Source organism: Micropterus dolomieu, linkage group LG13 (assembly GCF_021292245.1).
Source record: "Micropterus dolomieu isolate WLL.071019.BEF.003 ecotype Adirondacks linkage group LG13, ASM2129224v1, whole genome shotgun sequence".
NCBI classification, from domain to species: Eukaryota; Metazoa; Chordata; class Actinopteri; order Centrarchiformes; family Centrarchidae; genus Micropterus; species Micropterus dolomieu.
The window spans coordinates 22314139-22331539 of NC_060162.1; the positions used below are offsets into that span (position 1 = coordinate 22314139).

At 42.0% G+C, this 17401-nt stretch overlaps 2 protein-coding genes across 2 annotated transcripts; one reads left to right on the forward strand and one right to left on the reverse strand.

Moving 5' to 3' along the window:
• Positions 1 to 776: 776 nt before the first annotated feature.
• On the forward strand, positions 777 to 13741 carry kl (klotho). The gene is made up of 13 exons (XM_046066829.1): positions 777 to 1660; positions 2132 to 2562; positions 2660 to 2739; positions 2932 to 3094; positions 3755 to 3860; positions 4602 to 4751; positions 5369 to 5604; positions 6376 to 6571; positions 7351 to 7529; positions 7774 to 7881; positions 8155 to 8260; positions 9089 to 9215; positions 13276 to 13741. The coding sequence occupies exons 1-13, from the start codon at positions 944 to 946 to the stop codon at positions 13608 to 13610; spliced, it is 2934 nt and encodes a 977-aa protein (XP_045922785.1). The 5' UTR covers positions 777 to 943; the 3' UTR covers positions 13611 to 13741.
• A 180-nt stretch (positions 13742 to 13921) lies between these two features.
• On the reverse strand, positions 13922 to 16952 carry rfc3 (replication factor C (activator 1) 3). Its single transcript, XM_046066834.1, has 9 exons — positions 16751 to 16952; positions 16122 to 16259; positions 15888 to 15955; positions 15534 to 15631; positions 15230 to 15411; positions 14967 to 15103; positions 14763 to 14861; positions 14599 to 14668; positions 13922 to 14514 (listed from the first exon to the last, which is right to left on the reverse strand). The coding sequence occupies exons 1-9, from the start codon at positions 16835 to 16837 to the stop codon at positions 14323 to 14325; spliced, it is 1071 nt and encodes a 356-aa protein (XP_045922790.1). The 5' UTR covers positions 16838 to 16952; the 3' UTR covers positions 13922 to 14322.
• Between the last annotated feature and the right edge of the window lie 449 nt (positions 16953 to 17401).

The window sequence follows — 17401 nt, forward strand, 5'->3', positions numbered from 1 at the left end:
TTCATTGACACATGATATAACAGAAAGGAAAGCAAAACATTCTCACAGAAGTAGAAGTAGAGTTTTGGACATTTTTGCTTGAAAAATTACTTTATTGTTAATTATCAAAGTGGTTTCTGTCTTCTGTTTATAGACTAATCAATTCATCAACCAATCATTTCATCTCTGTACATTTTTCTGTTCACACACCATCCAACAAGCTCACAACTCCACAGATATTTGTGCTGTATGGACCAAGATGGCCAGCAGGAAGTTGCCTGAGTCTCCAAGCAACCCAGCTGAAAGCAGGAAGATAAGGAAGTAATGTGACCATGGTGCAGCAGGGTACACTGCCTCTGCTGTTTGCATATCTTCTCCCTCACTTCTCTCCCGCATCATCTTCTGCCTGCATGCTCTCCTGACTGAACTTGATCCGGTGAGAAATGCAGATGAGTGTTTTGTGATCTTGACACGTGTGACATTTAAATGGCGTTATGAGATGATCTGCCAGCTGAGGATCTATGATAATGGTGCTGTTACTCATATCATATTAAGGCTGTTGCACCTGGGTCACTCTCCGGTTCTGACAATCACATTCAGGTGAACATGGAAATAAAAAAAAGCTATACTGATGCCTTACTTAAACACACTGAAAAAAATAATTAGCCTACTTTATTATGAGCACTCCTCATGTATCCCTTTAGTTACTGCTGAAACTAATGTGTCCCTGTTTTGCAAAAGATTGATCATTCGGGGCTCTTAACATCGTGTTGTGCCTGGAGACCGTCGTGCGTCAGGTGCTTTGGCTAATAATTGATAGATTTGGAGAGGCGGCGTGTAGTGGGTTCACAGCTGGCTGACTGCACTCAACAGCCCGCTGTTCAGTCACCGAAAGCTTCTAAGCATGGCTAAATGAAGATTTGAATCAAAAACGGGACATCCGAGGCCAGCACTGACAGGCGCCATGAGTGCTTTGCGCGCCCTTTTGACATTTCTCACCTTTGCCTATGCGGCAGCAAAGCCCAACGCTGGTTTGAAAACGTGGGGGCGTTTCAGTAAACTGCCCTATCCGGGAGACAAGGCTTTCCTTTATGATACCTTCCCCAAGGACTTCATATGGGCTGTGGGCACTGCGGCCTACCAGGTGGAGGGCGCGTTTGAGAAGGACGGCAAGGGGCTCTCCATTTGGGACACCTTTACGCGCGGTGGGAACCGGATGGCCACCGGGGACGTCGGCAGCGACAGCTATCACAACATCCACGCTGACATCCGAGCCATCAGGCAGCTTGGGGTCAGCCACTACAGGTTCTCCCTGTCCTGGTCCAGGATATTTCCCAACGGCACCCGCGGGAGTTACAACGAAATCGGCACGAACTACTACCGGTCCCTTATCAAGAGGCTGAAGGAGGTCCACGTGCAGCCGGTGGTCACGCTCTACCACTGGGACCTGCCCGATCACCTGCAGCAGACCCTCGGCGGCTGGAGGAACCCGGAGCTTGTGGGAATTTTCAAGGACTACGCCGATTTCTGTTTCCAGACTTTCGGGGATGATGTGAAGTATTGGATCACCATCGACAACCCGTTTGTGGTGGCGCGGCACGGATATGGCACCGGAGTGGTCGCACCAGGGATAAAGAACGATCCTGATCTCCCGTTCCGGGTTGGACACAATCTCCTGAAGGTTTTCATTGTCTTTTCTCATCAAAGAAGTGTTTGCAACTTCAATGTAGTGCTGATGAAAGTCTCTTAAAGAACAATAAATATTGAATCTGCGTAGTTTTCAGCCTGAGAATTAGCAGTATGCCTTTACCCTTTTAGCCTGACATTTGCTTGCATACAATGTTTTGTGGCTATTTGATTTTCATATTTTATGTGTTTTTATGGTATTCTGTGGTGGAAGAAGTATTTAGATGTTTTAAGTGAATGTGGCAACATGCCACACTGTAAACTCCAAAGAACAAAATGCACAGAATCAAATTCCAAGTAGGCCTCTCATAAGTAAAGTACAGAACCCTTTACTGAGTGTTTTATTATTGATAGATTTTCTTCATTTTGTCCTTCTCTCCATTTACCTTCTCTTTCCATCATCATTTTATACCTCCACTCCAACCACTCCTCCTCCTATTCTTCTGTCTTTCTGTTTCCCCTCCAGGCTCACGCAGCGGCATGGCATCTCTACGACCGCCACTACCGACCCCGTCAGCAGGGCAAGCTGTCCATGGCGCTGGCCTCTCACTGGATCAAGCCCAGTCGCACCCGCCTGGAAAGCCTGCGAGAGTGCCAGTGTTCCCTGGACCACGTCCTGGGCTGGTTTGCCCGGCCGCTGTTCACAGACGGAGACTACCCTCCCTGCATGAAGGCGAGGCTGGGCTCACGGCTGCCCTCCTTCACCCGGGAGGAGAGTGAGCAGGTGAGGGGAACAGCAGACTTTTTTGCTCTCTCTCACGGAGCGGCTCTGAGCTTCCAGCTCATCAACGACAGCCTGAAGTTTGGGCAGCAGGAGGACCTGGACCTGAGGATGCTGCTGTACTGGGTCAATGCAGAGTACAACAAGCCTCCCATCTTTGTGGTGCAGAGTGGTTGGTAGGTTTAGGTGTTGATTTGTCTTTGAGGTTCTCCTTTGTTGTTCTGGGCTCTGCTGTGTTGTAGAACATCCTGTTTTCACTGCTGCTCATCACAGGTACGTCCTTGGCAATACCAAGACAGAAGACCCAAAACACATGTACTACCTCAAGAGGTTCATCGCAGAGGCACTAAAATGTGAGTAATGATGCAGTCTGATGTCATACATTCACCACAACAGCATGAAGACCCAAATTTGTGCATTCTTGAACCAACAGTTCAATTGAATTATTTCTCATTTCTGCTATGAACCATTTTACATGAAACTGAAATCTCAAGGAAAAGTAGAGACTTAGATCTGGGCTGTCCATCTGTCTGTTTGTTTTACAGCGATCGTCATAGACGGAGTGAATGTGATTGGATACACAGCCTGGTCTCTTATAGACGGCTTCGAATGGCACAGGGAATATGGGATACGACGGGGGCTTTACTATGTTGACTTCAACACTCCTGACATGAAGAGGGAGCCAAAGACATCTGCCACCTTTTACAAGTATGTGTCAAGATGTGATGAGCGGTGATTTTACACATTCTTGAAATGTGTAGATTTGCAGATGTGGATTTTCCCTGTGGAGTTTACCCGTCACACTGTAAGAATAATGCTGTGGTACAAAAGCAGATGTCTTAAAAAACCTTGCTTTATGACTTACAGAATATTGCGCTCTTTCCAAGTATCTGTAATCAGTGAAGGAGCCGAGCACAAACTATTTCAACTCAAATGCAGAAAACATCTAGTTTGGATAAAACTTCTGTTTTTTCATTATCAGGTGGGTCAACAAATGTTCTGTGTAAGATGCTGACTTAAATTGAAAAAAAACCAACTTTTTATTTATAGAGCACCTTTAAAAAAACATTGCTTTCGCAAGTTCAATAACAATAAAACACACATAAAACAGATAACAAGATGAAAGCAAGAACACACTAAAGAAATTAGATAGATAAGCTAGCCAATAGATTGTTATGGAATATTGAAAAAAAGTAAATATCAGTAGGTAAAGCATGGCATTCACAGTTATGGTTTCAGTTTGGCTTTTTTGAAAAAACGGTGCACAGGATGGCACATGTAGGCTAATGCTGCCTCACAGCTACAAAGATAGCTTTCACTCTCAGCTCAGCTGCTCCTGAAATGTTGATTATTCACTTGTTCCTAAAGAAACGTCATCCAGAAGAACGGTTTCCCAGAACTTCCAGAGAACAGGCCAGCACAAGGAGTCTTCCCGTGTGATTTTGCCTGGGGTGTATCCGCCAACTCCATACAGGTAGATGCATTTATTGTGTGTGTGTGTTGAGGACGAGAGGAAGGAGTGTATGTACTGTTTGTGGGGAGTTGTGGGGGGCGAGGGTCAAATGCACCAAAGAACAGAGGTCTGATAACAAATGAGACACAACTAGAATACTTCTCATAAATAGGGAAACTTGCTCTGCTTCAGAGATTCAATAAAACATCACTAATACTTAATCAAGTGTGAAGTTTTATTTACGCTGCAAAAACAAAAAAACGCCCAGCATCTCATTTATTTTGAACTCACAGCTCTGCTGGACATTTTGAAGTCCTATTCTTTAAGGGTGGGAATCACCAGAGGCCCCACGATACGATATTATCACGATATTTATGTTGCGATTCGATTTTATTGCGATGTATCTATTTTTTCTATCTACTTTTATTATTATTATTTTATTCTCTAATAATTAATCAGTTCTCTAAAAATAGCTGCAATTCCTTTCCTCTTTGTCCAGGTTACATCATTGTCATCACATTATTTTCAACTTGCAGTTTTTATGGTGAAAGTCCAGCTCAGAAACAGCCCCGGCGATGAATCCTCTCTTAATCATAAACCACATAACCTCACACCATCTGCCAGCTGAGCCACACAGGATCAACTGTTACTGTCGATTCTGACCTTCATTTGCATTTGTGTGTATTAGGTAAACACAGTGTGCGAGGGCGAATGCAGGCATGTTTATACTGTTGTTTCTTTTGCTTCTCCTGAACGTCATAGGTGGAGACCACGCCCAGCCAGTTTGCGGACCCCAGTGTTTACTTGTGGAACATCTCCAATAACGGAGAGCTGATGAGGCTGGAGGGCCTCAGCGCACCACCTTTACGCCGAACCACACACTGCGCTGATTACGCCACCATCCGACAACAGGTAGGTCCTCCTGCAAGTCCAAGTTCATTATAACTTTAATGATGGCTCCGTTCTGTTAAAGTGTCCCAGCACAATCCCCAGATGCTGAAACCAAATTATTAATTTAAATAGATAATTATCAAACACAATGGGCAGTGTTCATGAGTGAGAAGTCATGCCCTTGTTGTAGCTCTGAAGTAACGCTGAAAAAAATGTATTAATTAATACAATTACAAAACAAAAAAGCACACTGTTTTCTCAGTATTATCTAACAAGTATAGCTTTATATAAATGAGCATTTATGTCTCTTGGGTTACATATTTATAAAAGAACGAAGGTCGGAGGATAGAAATATCCTTTTGTCACAAGTGACAAGACAGTCACAGTTTTTGATCCAATGCATTCATTCGGTGTGCAAGAAGCTATTAGTAATTGTACTAGTATTTGTACTTTTTGAAGGTGCAAATTGTCAGGGTTCAAAACAGTTTGTCAGGGATGTTCACTGTATAAAGGGTATGGGCCCAGCAATGATTTCATATTATAAAGATATGATTTTCAAGAGATTTGTAAGTGTGTTGTTTTGCCAGGGTGTGTAAAAGTTAAAGTTGTGACATGTTTATCCGCCTCCCTCACTTTAGGTCGATGAAATCAGGCAGGTGGGGGTAAACCACTTCCACTTCTCCCTCAACTGGTCAGCTCTGGTGCCTACAGGCGACGTGGCTCACCCCAACACCACCCTGCTGGGCTACTACCGCTGCTTCACCCGCCAGCTGCTGCAGGCCAACGTCACGCCCGTGGTCACTCTGTGGCACCACACGCGCCAGCGCAGCAGCCTGCCGGCCCCGCTGGACACCGCCAACAAGTGGCTGAACAGGTCAGATACAGTGAGGATTCTGGGTTTAAGCTCTTTTAACTCCGGCAGGTTTTATGATAGTTGACACCTGAAAGAGGAGAAAAGCTCTTCAGGCTTCTTTAGTCCTTCACAGAGGCTGGCAGAAAATTGTCAGAGTGACTTGAACCTTCTCTTCTCTGTAACATAAATACTACTCTTGTGTAAAAGCCAGTTTCTCATTTGAATTTGCCATTATTTACTTAATGCTGAGCGAGCTTCATATTATTAGAACTTAGAAATCTGTTCCAAATGCTCAGAAAAATGCTCAAAAAAAAAATTCATACCTGATACAGGTGGATGTCTATTAGTTTTTTTTACAGCTTAGGATCATTGACAGACTGGTGTGGTGTAAAAGTAAACATGCAGTGATGTTCCCAGAAACAACAAGCCACCCTTTATCACTTGCTGCCATGGTATCGTCTTTCCACTTCCTGTAATAAAGAGTTATCACTAAATGCAGTAACCACTATATTTGTCTTTAATAAAGGAACAATCTATCGATGTATTGGCATTTTCACCTTTATTGGCACATTTAGTTGTAAATAGATCTTCATTTATCATTCATCATTTATTTCCTCACATGGGTGTATGAGTGTGTGTGAGGTTAACAGTGTTTATATATATATATATATATATATATATAGATGATTTTATATATAGATACTGAAATGATACAATCAAAACTGCCATGTGCCTGATATAACTGCAGTTTCTGTCCATAAAGAAAATTTCCCCATGGGACTTTTTCCTCAGGGAGACTCCAGAGGCATTCGCAGCCTATGCCCGACTTTGTTACAGAGAACTAGGTGCCTACGTTAAGATGTGGATTACCCTGAATGAGCCCAACGATGAGATGGTGAGCTACCAGGAGGGCCATCAGATGCTGCGGGCGCACGCTCTAGCCTGGCACGCTTATGACCGCGACTTCAGGCATGGACAGGGAGGACAGGTCAGTAGAACTGCAGTGTTGAAGAACAGGGACTACTTTGTGTCTTTGGGTATTTACACCTCTGAGCTGACAAAAATGACCTGTGGAGTTCACCCAGGGCTCCATTCAGGGACCTGTCTTAACATCTTCTGGCTGAGATTCTGAAAAACAACAAAATTTGTTACCACAATTACGCAGACAACACACACATTTCCATAAGCATATCACCAGGGGACTATAATCCCATATAAGCACTGAGTAAATGCATTGAACAAATCAACAATTGGTGGATGTGTCAGAATTTTCTTCAATTAAACAAATATATAACTAATGTAATTGTTTTTAGCCAAGGAAGGACACAAATTAATTCTGTATTCTTGGTGTAGTCATGGACTCAGACCTGACTTTCAACTGCCACTTAAGACGATTCACCTTCAGTCAGCCTATCGTCTGAAGAATACAGTGTATCAAGGATTGAAGGACTTATGTCTCAGCAGGATCAGAAAAAACTTCCATAACATGCATTTATCTTCAGTTGACTCGAATACTGTAACGGTGTCTTTTCAGGTCTCCCTAAAAAATCGATCACACAGCATCAATATTTCTAATTTTCTGCTATGTTATAAAAATATCTCGGGCCATGTGAGACAGGTCTGCTTTCTGTCCCCATTCATGTAGTACAGTAAATGTAAAAACTTTCATGAATGAGGTACTGTACAGGGTGAACGCCTTTATTCAATAGGAGAATGAAAATGTCACAGATGGTCACCTGTACCGCCTTCTTTTGTGTCATGTCCCAGGTGTCTCTGGCTCTGCACATGGACTGGGTGGAACCAGCATTTTCATTCAGCCGCGAAGACGTGGAACCAGCTAAAAGGGTGTTGGACTTCCGCGTTGGCTGGTTTGCAGAGCCGATCTTTGGCAGTGGGGACTATCCTCTGGGAATGAGGAGCTGGCTGCGTCAGCTCAACTCACTTGAGTACAAATACTTCATTCATACATCAATACAGTCACTTTGTTTTCTATCCAAGGATGAGCATTGTTATTTGCAGGCACAATGAAGACACGTTCATCTAGCCTCTGTAATTTGATGTACTGATGTATTTCTGTATGTAACAGGATTTATACTAAAATTATTCAAAGGTATTATAAGGAGGGACATCAGTAACATGTACCTTTTAAAAATAACTATATAAAATGCCATTTTTTCTGTGTTTCCACAGCCTGCCAGTGTTCAACGAGGAGGACAGACAACTTGTTAAAGGGACATATGACTTCTTTGCCATTAGTCACTTCAGTACCAAGTTGGTGACACATGCCAAGGAAGACTCGTAAGATAAAAATCGTTTTATTTTGTTTGTGACACAAGAGGGGAGAGAATGGGGTATAAGATGCAACAAATGTCCCTAATCAGGGTCAAACCAGGGACCATAAGAGGTCTTAACTATCCTAGTGTTAAAGTAGCTCACATTAGTTGGAGACAAATATGTTGACCTGATGTAGTGATATGTCCACGATTTTAATGACATGAGATTACATCCTGTAACGTCTTTCTAGTTTTATTTTTATGATACACAGCCTCTGCATCATCTCCGTGTCTACAGGTACACCTACACAGCAATGCTAGAGGTCCAACACATGATAGACACCACGTGGATCATGTCTCCGAGGCCTGTTGTGCCCTGGGGCCTGAGGAAAGCCCTCAACTGGGTGAGACTGGCGGGGTCTGAGTGGCTGTTTTGTTTGTTTGTGATGCGGACTTGAGTCATCTTGTTTGGTCTTGTACAGACTTCAAGAGTTAAAAAAGTTGTCTGTTGGCCTAAGTGACTCCTGTTTTTCTATACTAAAACTAGCAGCAGGAAAGCTGACAGGGACTTAGTAAAGGGGAGACTCAGGAGACAGATGTCTCTCCTGGGATTTAAACACATGAAGATCTACACCCACTATTATAACATCATGACCACAAATAATTTTAAAGTCCCCCTCCACTCAAAAATGTGTTTCGCTTATTGATTCTCCCCTTGGATATTTGCGTTTCACTTTTCAGTGAAGTATTAGGCCTTTTGTGTCCAGATTAGTATGTATTGCATATTCACAGATTCTGAATTTTTCAATGGGGGAGAAAGAGTGGATTCAACTTTAGGAATTTCTTAACCACATTATTGTATTTTATATGGAGAAAAAAAACATACCAGACATTATTATTCAGAGGAGGTCATTTAAAAAATTTTCAAACATTTCTGGAAGTGATCTTTAAGATTTTGCTGGAAAACCATGAGTGACTTTATGATGACATTCAGTAGATGCTAATGCATGATGCGCTTATAAGGTGGCTTTACATGTGTGATTCAGAGGTTAAGATTCTTCACCTGCTATTGGGAGAATACCAACACAGTCAATCACCTGTGTGACGTCTGAGACTACTTGATGTCTTTTCACACCAAATGGTTGATCTCAACTTAATTGTTTCAATGTGACAAACTTTAATAAACCTTGACGGAGATTTAAAAAACTGACATTTCTCTCCTGCTGTGTAAGGTGAGGGAGCACTACTGTGATGTACCTGTCTATGTGATGGCCAACGGGGTCCAGGAAGACGCAGCCCACTTCAAAGACAGCCTGAGAGTCTACTACCTGTATAACTACATCAATGAGGCGCTGAAAGGTGAGACTTCAAACTCACACATCTTGCTGTTGAGATTTTATAGGATTAATGCAATGCACTGAATATTGTTATCACTACATTTGTGTACTGACTGATCAATCATTCAGATGTGATTGAAGTCTTTCCCTTACTGGCCTCCGAAGAGCTTAATCATTAGACAGGTATTTAAGTCACTGACCCTTGAATAGTCAGCTGACTCAGAACACACACACATAGGCACACAAAAATATCAACAAAGATACCATACTCTACGCTGAATTGTTGAGTCAAGGTTACTTGCTATCCAGTTACCTGTCCTTGTACAGTTTATTGGGTTACACTCAGTGAAGACCTTGACCAGCACTTGGAAACCTTGCAGTGTCATGTTATTATATTTTGTAGTGTACTCTGTCACCACTAAGTGGTGACCACCCACAGAAAACAGTTTGCATAATATTTGTGTAGAGTGATGTCAAGTCTGAAATACATCAACCATGACATATGAGGAATTACTTCATTTTTACTTTTTTATGTTGAATGTTTTATGAAATCTTTGACTTGTTCAAATTAAATATTAACTATCACTATATATATTAAATATATATAATATCACTATATCATATTAACTATATTAACTATCAGGCTCCATTTTTATATATTCATGATGAGAGCAGAACTGTTATGGAAGCTGATTCAGGCATAGAAAAGACAAACATCTCTTATAGTTGTGACATAGTATATCAATCGATATCACTATGTGACTTTGTGCATCATAATTATGAGATGTTACCATAAATAGATATTCAGTTCAATTCATTTTTATTTATATAGCACCAAATCACAACAACAGTTATCGCTTTTCATAAAAGAGCAGGTCTAGACCGCACTCTGATGCAGACTGATGTTATTTACAGAAACCCAACAATTCCCACCAAGAGCAAGCACTAGGCGACAGAGGCAAGGAAAAACTTCCTTTTAAGAGGCAGAAACCTCGAGCAGAACCATGGCTCAGGGTGGGCGGCCATCTGCCTCGACCGGTTGGTGTGTGTGTGTGTGTGTGTTTGTGTGAGTGAGTGAGTGAGTCTACACAATATACACACAGAGGCACAGAAAGTAAAGGTAATGTTGCTATAATAATATAGTGCGCTGGTGATAATAATGGTACAGATATTTATAGTAATGTATGATAATAATCGTAATGTTAATGATAATAATAACAATAGGACAATAATTGTAGCAGAGGGTGTCGAGCAGGAACATGAGGGTAGCAGGTGACCCGCAACCACGGATCCAGATTCCACAGCTCCAGAGCCAGAAACACCTGCAGGAAGTGATAGGAGGAGAGGGGAGAGGGACGAGAAAGGACAAGACTACGGGAAAGGGAAGAAGTCGAGTTAGTAACATGCATTAATGGGATGAGGTTGCATAGAGAGGGAGAGGAAAGAGGAGGAGAGAGGAGCTCAGTGCATCATGGGAAGTCCCCCGGCAGTCTAGGCCTATAGCAGCATAACTAAGGGATGGTTCAGGACTTCACCTGAACCAGCCCTAACTATAAGCTTTATCAAAGAGGAAAGTCTTAAGCCTACTCTTAAAAGTAGAGATGGTGTCTGCCTCCTGAACCCAAACTGGAACCTGGTTCCACAGGAGAGGAGATATGTCTAAAAATCCCTTATTATTATAAAAAGAGTCCATTTGGTATAAATTGGGTTAACAATATCAAAAAGCCAGACAATATGCTACTCAATTACATTATTAGTGACATACAGTCCCCTCCAAAGGTATTGGAACGGTAAGGCAAATTTTTTTGTTGTTCACTGAAGACATTTGTGTTTAAGATCAAAAGATGAGGATGAGACAAGAGTTCAGAATTTCAGCTCTCATTTCCTGGTATTCACATCTATATGTGTTAAACAACTCAGGACATACCACCCTTTGTTTGAACCCACCCATTTTTCAAGTGAGCAAAACTATTGGAACATGTGACTGACAGATGTTTCTTGTTGCCCAGCTGTTGCCTTTTAGGTTGATTGTCCAAACATTAACTTGCGCTGCATGACTAGTCTAAGTTTTCATCCTTGGTTCAAACCTATAAAGACTGCATTTCCTGTTAAAGAGGATAAACCAACATGAAGACCAGAGAGCTGTCTGTGGGAGAAAAGCAAGCCATTGTCAAGCTGAGAAATGAAGGAAAATCAACCAGAGCCATTGGACAAACATTGGGCATAGCAAGCACAACAATTTGGAACGTCCTGAAAAAGAAAGAAACTACTGGTGTACTGAGCAACAGACGTCAAACAGGTCGGCCAAGGAAAACAACAGTAGTTGATGACAGAAATATCGTGAGAGCTGGGAAGAAAACCCCCAAAACATCAGTAACTGATTGTACATTGCACTGTAACTTTTACTGTCCTGTTTTACCCTGTTTTAATGTGTATTTTTTTCAATTTCCCTATGTTGCTTTTAAACTTTTTTATATTTCCGTTGCTTTTATGTTTTATGTAAAGCACTTTGAATTACCTTGTTGTTGAAATGTGCTATACAAATAAACTTGCCTTGCCTTGTAAGTGACATCACCAACGACCTCCACAGTGCAGGGGTGAAGGTATCACAGTCCACTGTTGGAAGGAGACTCAGAGCAGAAATATAGAGGCCACACCACAAGATGCAAACCACTGATCAGCAGTAAGAATCGGAAGGCCAGATTGAAATTTGCAAAGAAGTACAGAGATGAGCCGCAAAAATCCTGAAACACAATCTTATGGACTGATGAGACCAAGATTAATCTCTACCAAAGTGATGGAAAGGCCAAAGTGTGGAGAAAGAAAGGAACTGCTTATGATCCGAAGCATAAAAGCTCATCTATGAAGCATGGTGGAGGTAATGTCATGGCTTGGGCGTGCATGGCTGCTTCTGGAACACACTCATTAATATTTATTGATGATGTAACTGATGATGGTAGCAGCAGAATGAATTCAGAAGTGTACAGAAATATTTTGTCTGCCAATTTACGGAGAAATGCATTGAAACTAATCGGGAGGAATTTGATCATGCAGCAGGACAACGACCCAAAGCACACTGCCAACAAAACAAAGGACTTCATCAGGGGGAAAAAGTGGAAGGTTTTAGACTGGCCAAGTCAATCACCTGACCTTAATCCAACAAAGCATGCATTTCACCTCCTTAAGAGGAGACTGAAGGGAGAAACACCCCAAAGCTGCGGTAAAAGCCTGGAAAAACATCACAAATGAAGAATGCAACAGTTTGGTGATGTCGATGGGTCGCAGGCTTGAGGTAGTTATTGCAAGCAAGGGTTATGTCACCAAATATTAAACGTTATTTTCTTTAAGATTATTTGTTCCTTTACTTTTGCTCAACTAAGAATGCTGTGGTCTAATACAAATGGTGATATGTCCTAAGTTGTTTAACACATATAGATGTGAATACCAGCTATATAAATAAAATTGAATTGAAAATAAAAGCTGAAACTCTGAACTCTTGTCTCATACTCATCTTTTGATCTTAAACCCAAATGTCTTCAGTGAACAACAAAAACAAAGGAATTTGCCTTACCGTTACAATACTTTTAGAGGGGACTGTAGTCATTTTCACAGCTGCATAGTAATACTACTTTTGGGGGGCTTTTTAATCCACAAACATAAGCTTTATATTCTACATATATTTTGGTAACACTGTATTTACCCCCCCCCCCCCCCATTTAACATTATAAATAAATAAATAAACATCTATAAAACTTTAATATAAAGCTTGTAAGCAGATGAAGTATTATTTATGTAGCTGTAATTTTAACTTAATCATGACAATAAAACATAGTTGTAAATATACAGAAGCTATGTAACAAAAAGTTGCTTAAAATGCAGTAGATGAATAAACTATTGTCCTTAGATCTACTTATTACTTCATCACAATGTGATTTAAACAATTTATTATATGTTTATAATCTTATATGGACTGTTAAAGGTAATGTATTTTTCCCCCACACACCCAGCCCACCACATCACCTTCACATACAAGTAAATGAAAATTAATCTTGAACTTCTAATGTTCTATCCTCCCTCCTCAGCATACACTCTGGACGGCGTAAACCTGAAGGGTTACTTTGCTTACGCCCTGAGCGACCAAAGGGACCCAGGGTTTGGTTTGTACGGCCACGTTCATGAGGAGGTCATCGTCAAGGCCTCTCTCTCCAATTATCGCAACATCATCCAGCACAGCGGCTTCCCCATTCAGGGAGCTGCGCTCCGGCAGTGTCCCAGCTTGCCTCAGCCCTGCCTAGGCTGCCACATGCTGGTCAAGAGCCCTGTGGTGGGCTTCCTGACCCTGGTAGGTTCAGGGGTGCTGATCACCCTCGGCCTCATTATCTACTACACAGCCAAGAGACACAAGGAGAGTTACTGATGCTTGTAACTTTTGATAAATGACTCAGTGAAAGAAAACTGAGCTTAATGTTCAGCAGAGTAGAGTTCAGTCTGTATTTTATTGTACAACCCTAAATTATGGGACTTCTTTTGACCTTTATATTAAATGAAGTCTGGATAATGAAAGTGGTCCAATCCTCTTCACGTTGTAGCTGTTACAGCTGTTATTAGATGTTTATAAAGTTGGTGTAATTTTGTTACAAAACCTGTTGGGCACCTTTTAAAGTCGATAGAGTGATGGTCAATGAGATAATAAAACCCACGCTTGGTCATATCCATGCAACACCAGACTTTTACATATCAACAAAGCAATTTATTGTACTGTTCTGATGTAGATTTGAAAGGGACAACATTTTGTCCTATATTTTCCATACAAATCAGTGCCTGCTACTGTCACTAACAAAACTGCTCTGTTTGCGTTATTTGACACAACTAGAGCAACAGTTCAAGGTTTACAAACTGTGTATAGTGCTGAGGTTTTGGCCAACAATTCATGGCATTAAGTCACAAATTCTAAGACAATCAAGATTCATCCTGGGGTGAGTGTCAGTGTCACCACCGTGCTTTATAGAATACAGATGCAAATCTGTATCAAGTCTACAGAAAGTCTTGTTGGGGCAAAAATGCAAGAGATCAGGAAATGAATGAGGGTGAACTCCTGTCAAGAAAAGTATCTACATATTAAGTCCTGTTCAAAACATCATAGCATCCAGACCGTCTTCCATGAACTTCTTGTAAATGGCCATGAACTTGGCGGTGAAGGCCTCAAGGTGATAGATAGCCTTATTGCCCAGCTGCAGTCTGTGTTCGTAGTAGGCTGCCATGTGGGCCACCTCCGTCTTCAGCTGGCCATCGCAGTTACTCAACAACTCTGTTACCAGACCCTGTTAGAGGATTGGACGGGGAAAATTAATTCTCATTACCTTCCACTGCAAGACGATTCAACACTTTGATGGGAGATGATGTACCTTCATAATGATTTCAGGAGGGATGCAGTGAGTCAGCAACTCGTACAGCCTGGCTCGAACCTCCAACAACCTGGAACAGAGACAGATGAGGGATTAACAATTTAAATCTCTCTTTCTTTCGCTATCAGAACCAACTACACCTCTGGTCTCTCTGCCTCTCTAACCTCTGAGGGCTCTGCTGGCTGACGATTGCATTAGCTGTTTCTCTGAGGTAGACCTCCCAGTCCGTCTGTGGGATGTCTTGGTCCACTGAGAATGGATACCTGGAAAAGATTAGCGCAGGCTAAATAAGCAGATTTGTTTATATTCTACACTAATCTACGGATTAATGCTGTGGAGGAATGATGCTAAGTTTTGTGATGACTTACTGCTGAACTCTGCAGGCCTCACACATCAAAAGGGCTTTGCGGAGGTTGCGACCAGACTTCTCAGCAATTTGCTTGGCCAGCTCAGGTGGGAGGAGCAGACCCTCTTTTTTACAGACTGATGTCAGAACATTACAGACCTGGCAAACAGGAAAAACACAGAGACAAGAGAAAAAAAAATAAAAGGTTAAAATGTTGTCTTGACCATTACTTAACAAATTTTAGGCCATCTAGTTGTAATCTAAACCACATCATCTCCATCTTGCCTCTTCTGTGCTCGGCAGAGGAACTCTGATAGCCAGACAACGGCTCCGAATTGGCCCAATGACTTTGGAGGTGGAGGTGGAGCAGAGGATGAGGCGGCAGGTGGACATGTACTTTTCCATTGTCCGACGCAAGGCATGCTGGGCATCCTTTGTGAGTCTGTCCACCTCTGTTAGCAACACCACTGAAAGTAAAAACAGTACCAATTACTACATCTTACGGCTTCACAGAGCCAGAGGAATAATAGAGGATGGAGGATCCCCTCAGTTTCACGAGTGTTGCTCTAAAACATGGACCATGTCCTACCTTTGAACTCTCTCTGGGTGCTCGACTGGATCTGCTGAGACTGAGCCACAGTTTTAATCAGCTCCTGAATCACCACACGGTCCTGGTTTCCAGCATCACTGTGCAACACATAACAGAAATGCTTAGTCCCACTGAAATTAAATTACAATATTTTTGGGCTATACCTCAACCATAAAGACCTATTAAAACAATCTTAACCTGCAAAGCAACCAATAACTACAGCTGTCAAATAAATGCAATGGTGTAAAAAGTACAGATTCCTTTGAAATGAAGTGGAATACATAAGTGCAAGTGCTGCAACTAAGTACCATACTTGAGTAAATGTATTTAGCTACTTATTCATCATTAGGTTACCTTGGGTTGACTTCCAAGTGGTAGTTGCTGGCTATTGTGTTAATCTCAATTTTCTTCTTTGAGGGAGCCTGTAGATTAGAAACACAAAACAGGTGAGCACCTAAGTCTTCATCAGACAGTTTGATTGTGAACTCATGACTGACTGAGGCGCGTCTGGAGAAACTGCATGCAAGGCAGTTATGCATGGTGGGAAGGGGGTCTACTGGCGGTGTAGTTCATTATTTCCCCTCTTACCACGATGGTCTGGTGCTCTATGCGAAGCTTCTCCACCCCAGCTCCATACAGCTCCCGCAGCAGACACATGATGCGGGTCTTCTTCCCTGCGCCTGATGGACCATACACCAACAAGTGTGGGAAGTCGCCACATTGAACCTGAAACATTTACAGATGTTTCGCTTTATTAGCATAGGTTTGCTTAAACTATCAAATGACTTGCCTTAATTACCAGTCGTAGCAACTGTAAGCTAACGTTACTGGAGTAAAGTGTTGCTTGTAAACATGTAAAGTCAGTTGACTTGCAACACACTTGCGTTGTATATCCTCTTATGCCGTTAAGCAACATTACATACAGAAACGTACGGTTACTGCATGATTAATCTATCAACGGTGGCACTCAAATGACAAGACATAACCTTAGTGTATCTCATTAACGTTAACGTAAAGTTTGATATGATGGACGCCGCTATCACAAACAAGCTATCTTAAATGACCGGGTTAACAACAACAGTTGACCAGCACCGGGGAACATGTCTCTGGGTAGAGTAAAGTAAAGTAAACTTTCTGATATCAGCCTGTATGCAGCTATAGAGTGCGATGCTAATGTACACACAGTCTGCAGGATGCTTGAGGTTGTTTTCTCTCACCAGGTTTTTCAGCTCGGTGGCTTGCTCTTTATGATAGTCGAGTTTCCCGAGGGATGTTGGTCGATATTTGTCCACCCACAAACTCATTGTCCTTGTGAATTTAGTAACAATTGTTGTAAAAGTCCGTGTTGACAGCAGACAACCTGCCGTTAGCTAGCCACTCTCCCGCGAAATACTATTCATGCACCACCCGCGCTGCTATTTCCTCTTGAGCTACGGAGAGCCGAGCGGGTCAAAGCTCCTACAGGCGAGTGGTAAATCAGCCTTTTAATCATGGACACCACGAAACTGTGAGTATACTTGGACAATGTGCTTTCCATCGTAAGTTGCACCAGATGTATCAGTTTGTTATCTGATAACGAAAGACTATAATTCATAGCAACACTCGGGCAGAATGACGAATTAAAATGTATTAGCTTGATATAGCACTGAAGCAGCATTATTGTGCAGTGCTCTATTATGTTGAAGACCTTGATCCTGTGGAGCCTCAACTTAATCTCATTGTCGTTATCTTTTCTGAGGATGTATGTGCCCTCACAAGGGATGACCTCCACTACTGTAACTCTTGCATGACTCCTGTTGTTATTTGTAGTTGTAAGTAGAGACAAGACATTTGTCTTGTTGGAAGAAAGCTGAGGGGAGGACGAGGGG

Bases quoted from the DNA above. Each gene is read 5' to 3' on its own strand.
- kl (XM_046066829.1), top strand. From the start codon at position 944: ATGAGTGCTTTGCGCGCCCTTTTGACATTTCTCACCTTTGCCTATGCG. The intron at 5,605-6,375 runs GTCAGATACAGT...CTTTTTCCTCAG, and splicing joins GCCAACAAGTGGCTGAACAG to GGAGACTCCAGAGGCATTCG. The intron at 9,216-13,275 runs GTGAGACTTCAA...CTCCCTCCTCAG, and splicing joins CATCAATGAGGCGCTGAAAG to CATACACTCTGGACGGCGTA.
- rfc3 (XM_046066834.1), bottom strand. From the start codon at position 16,837: ATGAGTTTGTGGGTGGACAAATATCGACCAACATCCCTCGGGAAACTC. The intron at 15,632-15,887 runs GTAACCTAATGA...TGTGTTGCACAG, and splicing joins CACTTGGAAGTCAACCCAAG to TGATGCTGGAAACCAGGACC. The intron at 15,412-15,533 runs GTAGGACATGGT...TTTTACTTTCAG, and splicing joins CACCCAGAGAGAGTTCAAAG to TGGTGTTGCTAACAGAGGTG.